Source organism: Diachasma alloeum, unplaced genomic scaffold, assembly GCF_001412515.2.
Source record: "Diachasma alloeum isolate Michigan unplaced genomic scaffold, Dall2.0 Dall_scaffold_00279, whole genome shotgun sequence".
Taxonomy (NCBI): domain Eukaryota; kingdom Metazoa; phylum Arthropoda; class Insecta; order Hymenoptera; family Braconidae; genus Diachasma; species Diachasma alloeum.
Genome location: NW_021680418.1, coordinates 528,964 through 543,608, shown reverse-complemented (window position 1 = coordinate 543,608; position 14,645 = coordinate 528,964). Strand labels below are relative to the sequence as shown.

At 36.9% G+C, this 14,645-nt stretch overlaps 2 protein-coding genes across 2 annotated transcripts in view; both read right to left on the bottom strand.

The window, feature by feature from the left end:
* Positions 1 to 1,068: 1,068 nt before the first annotated feature.
* On the bottom strand, positions 1,069 to 10,411 carry LOC107038170. The gene is made up of 13 exons (XM_015257092.1): positions 10,256 to 10,411; positions 9,865 to 9,979; positions 7,019 to 7,142; positions 6,825 to 6,943; positions 6,329 to 6,528; positions 6,148 to 6,270; positions 5,900 to 6,074; positions 5,587 to 5,679; positions 4,762 to 4,893; positions 4,252 to 4,508; positions 2,738 to 3,107; positions 1,925 to 2,124; positions 1,069 to 1,846 (listed from the first exon to the last, which is right to left on the bottom strand). The coding sequence occupies exons 1-13, from the start codon at positions 10,327 to 10,329 to the stop codon at positions 1,321 to 1,323; spliced, it is 2,508 nt and encodes an 835-aa protein (XP_015112578.1). The 5' UTR covers positions 10,330 to 10,411; the 3' UTR covers positions 1,069 to 1,320.
* Positions 10,412 to 11,444: 1,033 nt separating this feature from the next.
* The window catches only part of LOC107038185, a 5,206-nt gene continuing 2,005 nt past the window's right edge, over positions 11,445 to 14,645 (bottom strand). The window contains exons 2-3 of the mRNA XM_015257113.2: positions 12,489 to 12,691; positions 11,445 to 12,388 (exon numbers count right to left, since the gene is read on the bottom strand). Coding sequence (XP_015112599.1) covers positions 12,228 to 12,388; positions 12,489 to 12,691 — 364 coding nt within the window. The 3' untranslated portion in view covers positions 11,445 to 12,227. The remainder of the gene's footprint in view (positions 12,389 to 12,488; positions 12,692 to 14,645) is intronic.

Genomic DNA, 14,645 nt, shown 5'->3' with positions numbered 1-14,645 from the left:
ACTTTCTAATCAATAAAAAAGGGAGATTAATAATAAAATTAGTAACAGAAATGGACATGGAGGACTGAAGTTGTGATTTTGTGGTTGTGAAATGTGGTGAAGTGTTTTCGGGAGTTTCGTTATTATCAACGTATTGATAAATACGCAAGATTGCGTTCGGTGTTTCGGCTTTTTCCGGGTAGTTTTCGGGGTTGTTAATTTAAAAAATCGTGAGTGATGTGTGAAAAAGTGATGTGATTTGTGGGAGGTGTCCAGGAGTCACCGAGGAAATTTTGGAGGGTCGCCGGACAACATCCAGAGCTGTAGCTGCACATTCCAGCACTTGGTGAGTTATTCAAATAGTACATTTGCAATTGAAGCACTCAACGAATGCTTCCATTTGTTTATTGTTGATTTCGAGAAGCGAGTGTGAGAAATGAAGACAGAAAGGGACGGGGAATGAGAGAATTGAATAAGGCCCATAAAAATCCGGAATTTGAGGCGAAATTTCAGCTATTTTTTTTCTTATAATTTCTGCGAAAGCGCGAATTCTTCGTGTGTTTAGAATTCCGACGATTCATAAAAAAATCGGGGACAAATTTCACCTTATTCTCGTGTTTCCGTAATGCGCCATAAAAAATAATTTTCTAGGTAACAATTGAAATTAACTGATTCAGATTTTTTCGATACAAAATATCAAAACCCTTTATTTCATTTCAATCACAATTCCTGAATTGCCACGTCTAAGAGTTATTTGAAAAAGTATTTTAATTTGAATACGAGTATAAATCGACACGAGTGGAGAGAAAATTATAAAAAGTCAAAAAAGGAACCCAAATGGTCAATTCTACGAGTTAATTCCATTTTAATTACTCCACTTAATAATTACATTCGATAAGGCAATCACATAATCTCCGAAGAAATATTTACTGAGCGATTATTCTCCATGTGGAATTCCGTGTGCTAAAGTGAGAAATTTTAGGGGAATTGTGTTCTTCTTCAAGAAGAGGATGAATTCCTCCCTCATCCCCTTTTAGATTTCATCAGAATATCACGTCCAGGTCAAAAATTACAATCAAAACATTCAAATTTCTTTGATACAAAATATCAGAACCCTCCAATTTATTAAATTTCAATAACAACTCCTAAATACACACATCTAAAATTTATTTGAAAAAGTATTTTAATTCGAATACGAGTATAAATCGACACGAGTGGACACAAAATTATAAAAGTCAAAAATGAAAAACAAATGGTCAACTCCACGAGTGAATTCCATTCTACTTAGTCCACTCAATAATTTAATTCGATAAACGAATCACATAATCTCCGAAGGAATCTTTACTTAGCGACAGCGAAACCAACGCGATTATTCTCCATGTCGAATTCCGTGTAGTAACGACCGATGAATACATCTCCAAGGATCCAGAGGGGTCCATTTGGTGGTGGGATGTCAATTCCCATGAATCCACTCAGGCAAACAGTCTTTCCAAATTGAGTTACTTTGAGAACATACTCCTCTCCAGTAAGTGAGAATTCTTTCCCCCCAATAAAGAACTTGATGACTGGTAACTTGGGAACAAGATTACAGTTGATCATGGCTTCTCCAGAGACTATGGGAGTGGCGCCAATGGCCTTGTTGATCGCTTCAACCTCGAGGACAGGTCCAGCGATGAGGGAGGTGCCAGTGTCAGCTATTGCCTGACAACCCAATTTACAGAATTTCTTATCTCCAATGTTAATTGAATCCATACCAAACTGCCAATAGGCCTGACGATCCACTGGGACATATGTGAAGTCTCCCTCGTAGTGGTCTGGGTCAGAGCCACCCAGGATCATTTCACCACCGGGTTTAACATTTGGATCTCTAAAAAAATAATGACAAAATTGAGGGAAAAATGAAAAACTGGGAATAATGCAGGAGTCGTGAGGACATTTGTTTCACCTGTTGAGGTAGAAACTGAAGATCTTCTGCTTGATAAGGCCCTGATCATACATTGAGTAGAATGGTGGGATCACACCGTCAACTGCGATACTCTTGTACGCCATACCTAGGATACCATCGAATTTGGCAGCCACAAAGGCCAGTCCTGGTTCGCTCAGGGCTTCAGCGAATCCCTGGTCATTGATGTCGTATCCTGCAATCTGAAAAACAAAATAGAAATTCAGTTCAATTGTTGGGGAAATATGAAATGGTATTTTTTCGTAAAACTTTGAAGTCTTCCAGAATGCTCTTTTTATCTCTAATTTTGCCCATGAGAAGTCCTTTCCTCGTGAAAAAAAAACATTGAAGTATTTCTCGGACGAAAAAAAAGAGCCGGAAATTTCTCTTGAAAATATTTAGTTAAATGTTTGAAGACAGCATCAAGTCATCTTCATTCAATGTTAATTTCCATTATTTACTTGAAGTCGACAACTTCTCAACATCATGAACAATTAACAAACGTCTTTTCGTCAAAATATAATTGAACGGAAATATTATTAAAAGAATCGCGATTAAAAAACCTCAATTTTTGTCATCAACACTTCATTTTCTCCTTCTAAGAGAAAAAAAGAAATTGAATTAGAATTTTTTTGAAAAAAAAAAGCCAAAAAGCAAAATGAATTTCAAAGGGAAGAATTCATCGGGGGAAATTGAGAACGAAAAAATGTTCTGGAATGTTTCAACGGGGAAAAACCTCTGGAGAAAATTCTGCATGGGAAAAATTTCTGGTAATTTTTCAATGGGAAAAACCCTTTGGCCTCTGAAAAAACTTACATTGAGAGAGTCAGTGGATAAAAATCCAGACAGACTTCCCGACCCATACTGAATGGCAAACAGAGTCCCATTGGCCTTATAAGTCGATGACTTTGAGCTGTCGTACTTGGAGTGCATGAGACAAGCGATGTTGGTGATGTGACACTTCTTGGATGGTACCCAGAGGTTCGATGAGCCCGTGTCGAACACGACCTTGAACTTCTGAGGGGGAGTGCCAATGGCGATTTCCCCGTAGTACTGAGCATCCATGTAATTCGACAGAGGCTCTGGCTCTGGACCTTGGCTCCCATATCTCAATCGAAGTTGATAGAGTTCAGTTCCTACCGCTTTCAGGGTCTTTCTCACGGTCGTTATCCGGTGAACTGGAACTCTAAAGTTCAATCAATTAGTTCCACAATTCATAGTTCATTTGAGGCGAGCCAGTACCGCAGGCTTCACTCCATCAAATACAATTTCACGAGCTGCAGTTTTAATCAGCAAATTCTGTTTGGATGAAATAGTGAGTGTAGACAGTATAAGTGGCGTTGTGCCAAGTTCTTCTAATTGATAAGGTCAAACTTGTTGTTATCAAGGCGACCTTTTATCTTTACGAGAAAAATATGTCGAGTGGAGGAAATCAACTCGCTGAGAATTTTCTTGACATTTTGTTCTCAGGGATGTTCTTTGTATGCTGAAAATTTTCTGATTTTCGTGAATATTTTTCCTTTCTCGTCGTTTCTGAACTGCAATTCATACAATTGCGTTATCATCAATATTTTTTGTCTCACTGCGACGAGTTTCGTCTTGGGAAATCAATAATGAAGAACTAAAAAACAATTCGTGATGAAGAAAGGAAGATTAGAAATAGATTGAACGGAGACGAAGTAGAGACAGATAAGAAAGGAATGGTGGAATTATTTTTAGGAATTTTTCTCGACATGATTTTCGTGAATATTTTTCTTTTCCCGTCGTTTCTGAAATACAATTCATACAATTGCGTTTTTTGTCTCATTGTCCCACGGTGACGAGTTTCGTCTTGGGAAATCAATAATGAAGAACTAAAATACAATTCGTGATGAAGAAAGGAAGATTAGAAATAGATTGAACGAAGACGAAGTAGAAACAGATAAAAAAAAAGAATGGAATTTTTCTCTGCGATTGTAAAAGTGGAATGAAGCAAAATGATTTTAGTGAATATTCTTCGTTTTATCGTCGCTTCGCCTGGAGAAGCCACTGAGGAAGGACTGAGTCATTCATGATGAAGAAATAAAAACTAAAAGACATTGAACGAAGATGAATAGTCTCAGGAAACCTAAGAAGCAGTGGAGACAGATAACCGAGCAAAGAATTATCATGAATTTCTCCCCGTTTTACAGACAATGAATAATTCTCATTCGTAAACTCCAATTCGTATTTTAACCAACTCCTCGTTGAATTTTTGTTCGTATTCAGTTGAAACGCAGGGGGAAAAATCACGATGTCAGTGATCGACAAATCACAAAGGACGAGACTATATTTTTAAATAAAGGACTCACCTCACGAGATCAGCACTGACAAGTGCCAAAACAAGGGCGAGACTCGCCACGAAACGCAGCATTTTGCAAATACTGATTATTTTATATATCGAGGAACAATTGAATGGAAGAAATTTTATTGCGGTCGGCTGTGGACTGCAACACGTTATGACAATTTCACTGCACTCTGAGGCGTTCTTAACCCCCCAGTGGCTTGTTGTTGAATCATCCTGGGTCATGTGACTGTCAGCACCCAACCAAGAATGAGCTTTACGAGTCTATAGAATATACACCGGACTTTGGTGTCACCAATCAGTTATTTAATTGCGATCTTACAATGTACGTGAGGTTTTTACGTATTGAGAGTTGAATTAAATACAATCATTGGGTTATCGATTAGTTTATTATGTATTGGGGTAAAAAATAGACGAGTATTTTTATAACATATTTTTGGATAAGAAGTATGTTTAGGGAGGGGAATAATTGCATGTTGGGATGGTTTTTCTCGGTAGTTTAGAATAGTGTTTCTGCAATTCCAATGCTCTCGTTATCAAAATTGAATTCTGTGTAAAATTGCATTAGAAATGCACCTCCTAATTCCCAAGTTTCAATGTCACTCGGTACGAATGGAGACAGGCACACTTGTATTCCATGGTAAACCACCTGGAATTCATTATAAAATTATTACAAACAGGGATATTGGACAGTTCGTTAGGTAATTCAGTTGTAATTTATCTGATTTAGATTTAACTTCTGTGGGAAAACGCAATTTTTAGTAAAAAGGGGAAAGATTGCACTTTTCCCTTTTGGCGAGTGGATAAAGCTGATTCAAGGAATTTTAGACATTTTACTTCCTAATGGAAACACTGCAATCGTTCAAATTTAAGTTTTCAATTTTTCCTGTTATATCGACTCATTAGAATCCAAAAAGTCCGAAAATCCAATTTTTAGATAAATTTAACAATTTTTTCTTCAATTGTTCGCTAATGAATCGATCGAATTGAATCTTTTTTTTTTACCAAAAATTTCGGTATTGAGTTCTGTCTATTGGCATTAATTAAAATTAGATTCATTTATAAGTTTTTCAAATTGATATAAAATTTTTGCAGTCAGTGCAATTTTTCAATTTTTAAAATTTTGAAAATTCATTTTCGATTTGGAAACATCAGAAAACATTTTTAAAATGTTAGAAAAAAATGGAAAGTCTAGTATTTGAGGACAATTCGTGAAATAATTGACCCTGATTATCCATTTTTTTTTTCAAATCAGTCTCACGCGATTTCATTGACAAATTTGAAACTGAAAGGCAGTTGGATATCTTCAACGTCTAATTTTGTATATTTACAGTATACTTACATGTTGAACGTAATATTTAGAATCTATTGTGAATGCCTTATCATTGAAGACGAAGCTAACATGAGGCAGCAGTGCATATTCACGACAATTTACCTATTAAATTAAATGACGTCATCATGAGTAAAAGAACCTATTAAGAACACCTGATACAATTCTTCAACAATTTTTCTCCTCTTCAATTTCACTTTAAAATTATTCAATCGGGAAATTTAATTTCCCATGTGGAGAGTTCGCAAAATAGATTTGCAATCTCTTCAGGTTGATTCCCTAGAATGAATTTTCATTTTAAAAAAATGATGCACCATTAATTTACCATGTATTTATAAGGCCAGTAAGGCCACAGGTTTTTTGCCCCCAATACATTATTTATAGCTTGAATTTCATTGGCAGGCCCACTGATGGTATTAGCACTCGTGTCCATCACAACTTTGCAATTATTCTTGCAGAAAGCATACGTTTTATTAATTTGTTTCACATCGATCGTTAGCCTAGAGCGTGAAAAAAAATATATAAAACATGTTTGTGCGAATGATATCGTACGGGGTGAGGCTGGATCAATACCTGTCCATTTGAATTGTCCAATAGCCCTTATCTACGACTCTCACATACGTCAGGTCGCCTTTGGCATGAGATCTCTCGGTATTACCCAGGATCAGCTTTCCAGCTTTATTCGTTGTTTCGTCTCTGCAATTATCCACTCATAAAAAAATATTGTGCTTTATTTTTGCTTTGAAATACTCACCGATTCATGTAAAATGTGAAGATATTTTGCTTTACTAGTTTCTGCTTGATCATGTTGTAAAAAAAGGGAACTGTCCCTTTGACAGCTATATTCTTCCAACCCAGGCCAATGATCCCATCGGCTTTCTGAAGTGCGAATGGCTTCCACGACATGTGGGTCATTTCGATAAATGTCTGGTTTACCACCTCCAGGTGCTCCAACTATAAATTTAAAGAACGGGTGAATGGGTGGATGTATCGGGGGCTCTGTTGAGACATTGCTATTGAATATTTGAAGCATAAAATCTTGAAGTTTTTGAAAACTAGTCATTTTTTTAAAGTTCGTGTGTATCGTAATTCAATTGAATGTTATGTTTAGTTTTCACAATCAGTTTTGAAAATTCAATTTTATTGAATTTCGAAAATGAATAGAGTTCTGGGGACGAATTGATCTCGAATCAAAGTAAATCTGAACTATTGACCACTGAAAACATGAAATATTGCGATTTTTTTCGTACGTGAAAATTGTCGACAGAGAGAAATCCGCCAAGTCCCATCTCTGCATCGTTTCGAGAGAATATTGCACCATTTTCCTTGTAAGTTGAGGATTTCGAACTGTCGTATCGACTATGGAGCACTGGAAAATAAATCCAAGTGAAAAATTAATCAATTAAAATTGTAGGAATGTTTTTTTTCAAGTTTATTCTCTCACTGCAGGCGAGTTCTGTGAGTCCACAATGTTGAGAGGGCACCCATGAATCAGCCCACGCTGAGTCGAATATTACTTTGAATTCCTGGGCAGGATGTCCAATGCGGATGATTCCATAGTATTCCGCCTAGAGTGAAATGAACAGAGAATGAAGTTCAGCTCATTTTTTCATAAAAACTGATAGCAAAATTCTCGTTAAGACTTTTATTAAAATCCTGCGCTTGATATTTCAGATATTTACGTAGAGTTCGATATTTGCAGTCATCCAATTGTTTAATTAAGGATGGCCGTGACTATTCGCACCATTGCGTGAATCACTCGCGTACACTCCATACACTCCACGCATGCGTGAAGTTTGTGTGTTTCACGCAGCCGAATTTTCATACTGCTGTGTATTTCACGCAGTTGAAGTTTTATACTACTGTGTGTTTCACGCATGCGTGGAGTGTATGGAGTGTACGGGAGTGACTCACGCAATAGTGCGAATAGTCACGGCCATGTTTTTTTTGGGTCAAATGAAAGAGCAGCTCGAAAAATGGCGTGCAGAAGTCTTTAAAGATGACTAATCTCTCTAAAGATGATGTCTGTTTTCAATTGAAAAGCGCAATTGTGACAACATTTTCCAGTGGGTTCTAGGAGTCTCCCCTGGTTCAACACCATCTTTAGAGGTCCTAGCACGCCATTTCTCGACCCGCTCTTTCGTTTGAGCTCAAAAAAACATTCATATCTTGTCTGATATCTTTGCTACAAACTCGGGTCTACAACTCGGGCCTTCAATTGAAGGCCCGAGTTGTAGGCCCGAGTTTGTAGCAGCGATGTCAGACAAGATATGAATGTTTTTTTGAGCTCAAATGAAAGAGCGGGTCGAGAAATGGCGTGCAGAAGTCTTTAAAGATGACAAATCTCTCTAAAGATGATGTCTGTTTTCAATTGAAAAGCGCAATTGTGACAACATTTTCCAGTGGGTTCTAGGAGTCTCCCCTGGTTCAACACCATCTTTAGAGGTCCTAGCACGCCATTTCTCGACCCGCTCTTTCGTTTGAGCTCAAAAAAACATTCATATCTTGTCTGATATCTTTGCTACAAACTCGGGTCTACAACTCGGGCCTTCAATTGAAGGCCCGAGTTGTAGGCCCGAGTTTGTAGCAGCGATGTCAGACAAGATATGAATGTTTTTTTGAGCTCAAATGAAAGAGCGGGTCGAGAAATGGCGTGCAGAAGTCTTTAAAGATGACAAATCTCTCTAAAGATGATGTCTGTTTTCAATTGAAAAGCGCAATTGTGACAACATTTTCCAGTGGGTTCTAGGAGTCTCCCCTGGTTCAACACCATCTTTAGAGGTCCTAGCACGCCATTTCTCGACCCGCTCTTTCGTTTGAGCTCAAAAAAACATTCATATCTTGTCTGATATCTTTGCTACAAACTCGGGTCTACAACTCGGGCCTTCAATTGAAGGCCCGAGTTGTAGGCCCGAGTTTGTAGCAGCGATGTCAGACAAGATATGAATGTTTTTTTGAGCTCAAACGAAAGAGCGGGTCGAGAAATGGCGTGCTAGGACCTCTAAAGATGGTGTTGAACCAGGGGAGACTCCTAGAACCCACTGGAAAATGTTGTCACAATTGCGCTTTTCAATTGAAAACAGACATCATCTTTAGAGAGATTTGTCATCTTTAAAGACTTCTGCACGCCATTTCTCGACCCGCTCTTTCATTTGAGCCAAAAAAAACATTCATATCTTGTCTGACATCTCTGCTACAAACTCTGGTCATCAACTCTGGTTTTCAGTTGAAATTGGAATTGTTAATTTACACAATAATAGGAGTGCATTGACGATTTTTTCTTAACTCGCAAAAATCTTCAAACAATTTGCTACCGATTGGTGATAAAATTTTTTGGAAATAATGAAGTAGGGGGGATAACGCGTTTTTTTTCAGGGGTGATTTGTCAAAAATTTATTTAAAAAAAAGTCCTAACTAGCAAATGTTTTTTATTAGCTCGCAATTTTTTTCAAAACTACTTCAATGAGGAAAAAAATANTTCATCTTGTATAAGGCCTAGGAAGTGGAAAAACGCAATTCTGAGCCGTCCATCTGCCTATACGGAACCCAAATTTGCTTTTAAGGCTCAAAACAAGGCATGCATTTATACAAGGCAGGTGTATAAAAATACAACTGCGTGAAACACAGAGTAGTATAAAAATACAACTGCGTGAAACACACAGTAGTATGAAACTTCAACTGCGTGAAATACACAGCAGTATGAAAATTCGGCTGCGTGAAACACAAACTTCACGCATGCGTGGAGTGTATGGAGTATACGGGAGTGATTCACGCAATGGTGCGAATAGTCACGGCCATTAAGGATATCCAAGTATCTTTTACAGTCGTAGATTCAATTATTTTCCATCATTAAATTTGTCAATTAAATTGTCTGAGAAAATGTTGAAAAAAAATGTGAATATTCGACTTCATTAAAATTACAGTTTGAATAGAATTATCATTTTTCCAAACATTCATTGTTTATAAATAAATAATTGAAATTGTTTAAACTTTCGGAAATAAAATCGATTTCTGGTAAAATTCTGAATATGAATAAATTCGTTACCATTTCGAACAATTAAATTGCAATTTTTTAATTAATTCATCAATCTTCCTCTAAAAGCAACTTTCCAATTTTTTTTCAGATTTTTAAAAACGTTTTCTGGCGGCTCAACAATAAAATCATTGTAAAATGTTCGTAAATTTGGGGTCAAATGGGGCTCTCCACTGGAGAAAAAATAGCCAAAGTACTTGGATATCCTTAAAGTTATTCTCAGGTTGTATTATCAATAATAAATCAATTCTACGTACATTCAGAAATTTGTACAGAGTCACCACTTCGTAGTCCCAAGTATCCTTCCTGGTATTCAAATCCTCGATTAAATCATTTCCATAGTGACTGTTATCATCTCGGTATATGTCGATTCTGCGCACGTAAAGGACAAGTATATAAGCCAGTATGTAATACACAACCGATAGCTGAGAAGGTGATTCATATTACGTCTGTCGTCGATGTGACACTGTTGGATTTTTGTGTCCAGCACTTTTACTCTTAATAATATTCAGCAGAAATGCCACTATTCTATGCATTAAAAATCATTCATTCTATCCTCTCTACTTTCTCTCATTCATTCATTCACTATTTCATGAGTTGACGAAAAAATGGCATTATTGGTCATTGAAAATTAGTCTGAGTACTTACACAAATGCTGAATTACTAGTAAATGTCCCCAAGACTAGGAAAAAAATTCCAAAATAACGAATGACGAAATTCATCGCGATTTTTCTATTATTCGGAGCCTCGCAGAAAAAAATTCCTTTCAATTTTCAATAGCACCGGTGCAGTGTCGATTCTTGATCAAGTGCAACGCAACACTGGGTTCACGTTTATCTTCAATAAATTTCGGGGAATCCCTTGAATCGTGATTCAGTATAATTCAAACAAAAAATTTTTTATACCACAGCGACAGAAGCCATGTAAACGCCTCTTTAACCCAACGAAATGAAAAAAAAAAAATTTTTAATTTCACTGAACATTCAATGGGATTCTAAATTTATCTTCTAATTTATTATTCTATATTTTGCATTTTTAATTACGAAATTCCTTGAAATTTCAGGGGAGAAAGTGTGATAAAAATTTCTAAAAAATATAGCGATAGAAAAAATTAAAATTTTAAGGACAGTTGATTAATAATTTTTAGGGGAGGGATATTGATTTCAATTTAGGGGGAACAATAATAAAATTTCATTGAAAATTCAATAATTTACCGAAATTATCCTAGTTTATATTAGTTTTCAAGGAGTAATTGAATTAAAATTCACATTTTGCATTCATTTTTCCATTAAATTTTGAATTTTTAATTACCAAATTCCTTGAAATTTCAGTTAAAAAATTTGTACACTCCACTCCAAACTGACAATGCAAAACTAAAAACTAAATAAAAACAAGTCGTAGTGAACTCGTATTTTATTACACATTTATTACGTTCCTGCAATATAACATCTGTTTAATTAACTGTTACAAGTCAGAAATAATGAAGTTTGCATTCTTAGCTGCGCAATTGCACCATCAACTTCTTTCTCAAAATAATGAAAAATCAAACTGAAAATGAACTTTGAATCAATAAATAAAATACTATTATCTGAAGTATTTGATTCAAATGAAAAAGAAGAAAATAAAGATAATGAACTTAATGATAATTAAAAAGAAAAATAAAAGAATCATTACTTTTTTTTGTCGAAAAATTGTCTAATGTCAAACCTACACATTTTCACATTAATACACGACGAACGACTACTTGTTCAAGTTGTCCCAAGTTTTTTTTTAATGATTTATCAAGGAAAGTCAATCTCCTACTGAATAAACACCATTAATACCCCAATTAATTTGAGATTAACCAGTCTTGAACTGAATGATAATTCTCAAACCATTAATGATTAAGTGATAAAATAGAAAAAGATCTTTTCGTGAAAAAAAAAAAAACTTATTATGTCTCAAACAGCTGTCATTACACCAACTATTTTTTATCGCCAAATTTTGTTATTTTTGTAATACAGGAATGTATTTAGTCTCGCAGAAAAATAACTATCTTTACCATTAATGCCATGCACGTAGACTTTTTTTTAAATCTTTAAAATTTATATTTTCTTTTTTTTTTTCATTACTAATCCGGCATTTGATAAGAATCGGACCCCTCACAGCACCGCATCAAAAGGTCAACTCTCCGAATTACAAATATAGTCAATGGATAAACAATTATCCACTCAACTTTTATCATTTTTATTTCAAATTTGTAACAATATAACGGGTTTAAATGTGTGTGAATTTGTGCATCGAAGAAAACGCCTGGGTGAATGAAAAATAATATATCAAATTACTATGCAACAATGCATTTATATAATTCACATTTATTTATTAACTTCAATTATCATAGACTGAGTGCACGCATTTAAGTACAGTTTTATTGTTCATTTGTTGAAAAGAATAGACAAAATATTAAAAAAGAAAACACGTCTGTTTTGAATATTATTTTTCACGGTTTTTCTCCGATGCGTCGACGATGAAATAATTATTTTCAATGCTCTGACTTCACGCTTGTATGTGTGATAATGTCCATTAAAGTGTAGGGGGATGGTTTTTTTTTTTAATGTTTTAGTATTTATTTTTTGATATATTAGGCCGCGGTCTCTGTGTCACCGTTGCTCTCGGCAGCTTCCACTGGTTTCTCCTCGAGTTTAGCTTTCTTCTCGGGACTTACGCCATCTGGTGCATCTGCACTGGCCTCAACACCCGTTGTTGATTTCCTCTTTATGCAGCAGGCATCAGCAGGGGCATCTGCACATAATATTTTTCCGATTAATTTTCCCATTCTCGAAGACGATGAACAAACGGTGAAAAAGAAAAATCAATCAATGAATTTTATAATGAATTATACCTGTGGAATCACCATTCTCCGTGGACTCTGCCTCCTTCTCCTCGGCCGGCTTCTCCTCACCATTTTCTTTGACCTCTTTGGCATCACCATTCTCAGATGCCCTTGAGTCCTCATCCACCTCCTCCACTTCCTTAACTTCTTTCTCTTTCTTCTCAACAACCTCCTCCACTACTTTTTTCTCGGGAGAGGCAACTGTGGTTTCCCTAGAGCACATTAAAATAACGTCAATACATTTTTGCATTCACGTATTCTTCTGTCGCAAATAGTTATCAATGAGTTCTGAAGACCCAGACGATCACCATCTCCTCAGAACTCTTGGCAAAATATTATAATTATAATTCAATTCCTTCTAGAAGATGTTTTAGAGTATGAATTTTTGAAATTCAATGTTTGTTCTCATCAATATAATGCCGTGCTTACAATATCGTTATTTCGTGTTTCTGAATATTGAGTCACATCTTTTCATTCATATCAGAAATTTTGTATTTGGATTTAAAATTACTTGTTCAAAGATAAAAAATCAATCATCATTCTCACTATATTGCATTCGCATTCTCCTATTCTTAACGTCAAAAATGTGAGATAATTTCATAATTCTAACGCAATATTAAGAAAGCAGAATTATTCTACTAGTGATTATGAATTATGATTCGTTTATTCATGTTTTATAGAATGGTATTCAATTTTCGTTTTGAAGCCAAAAACCTTCCATCTTAGGCCATTATGGAGTCTTTTTATTCACTTCCTTTGCTTATTAATTATTAGCATTGCCAGTTGTCACTGCATAATAACCTAAGGAGGCTTAAATTCAATTTTCTCGTTTGTCGCACGGGCTTCATGAAAACTCGAAGCAACACGATCGTACTCATGAAAACCGCCTTACTTTCTCAATTCGTTCGAGTTCTCATTTACGATTCGAGATATTGCCCATGCTTTTTTTTTTTTTTTTTTAAAGAAAAAGGACTTTCCCGTCCCGCCATCGACGAGTACCAACGCGCGCGTGTCCCGCCGGTGGTGCCCTCTTCACCTCAAACAATCCCCCCCACCCCGCCGGCGCTTTATTGGCCGACCATCACCCGGTGTTTCACAAGCGCGGCAAATCCCCAAAGGCCTCGGTCTCCCCCCCAACCCCTCATCTAAAACGGGCGTCATGCATCGTCTCTCTTCACCTTACGCTCCACGTTTGTCTGTTTCACCGGTGCCTTCATGACACTTCTTCGACAAAATAAATCCCAAGAACACAAGTGACGAATGAATTCCGAAAAAAAAAAAAACCCCTCGCCGGAATCGCTCAATGTTGTGAAAACAAAACAAACTAGATACGTGGAATTGAGTGTCGGGGGGCCAACGTAGCCGAGGCGAAGTGGATCGATATTCCGGCCTAGCCGTTCTCTTTTGGACGCGTCGCTCGGCCCGTACAGTCTTAAACAAAAGTCCCCTTCCCTCCCTTGGCCACACGTTCATCATAAAGAGTCGCCAACGACCTAAATCCGGAATAAACGAATAAATCTCTCAACGAGTCATGAAAGGGGGGAAAAAAAATATATCGGCGAACAGTCGTGTCGGCTCAACTGTTGACTCTCACGAGGACCCGGCGAAAATATAAACAATACAAGTCGATTTGTCCAAGCGTTCTTATTTCAATCTCCCTGGAGACGTATCGAGGAATATTTTTGATTAAAATGGACGATTAAGGGGTTTGTTTATGGGATGAGTGCATAAAACTAGAGGGACACTGTCAAATCCCGCGGATTCGAAAGGTGCGTGGGCCGATGTGCAAAAAATAACTCGGCGTCCCCTCCTCCATTCCTCTCTCTCTCTCTCTTGCGCGCCCCCTCTTCGTCCCCCTCCCCCCTCTCTTAACCCCGTTTTCCCCCATTGCCGTTCTCCCTCCCCCTCGTGGCGTCACGATGCCACTGAATAACTCCCGTAAATTCTCATTATTTTCCCATCAGCGGTATTAAATTCGCGATATGTATCGTTGATTTTGTTTATTAGTTGATGGAATTCACGGTTTTGCGGATGGAAGAGTCGGTGAATGGAAAAAAAAATACACACACGCGACGGCGTGGCCACTTCCCGCCGGTTCCTCGTGAAAACAAAAATGAAAAAAATAATGGGGACTTGGTTTTTTCGGGGGGGTCGGGGGGGGGGGGG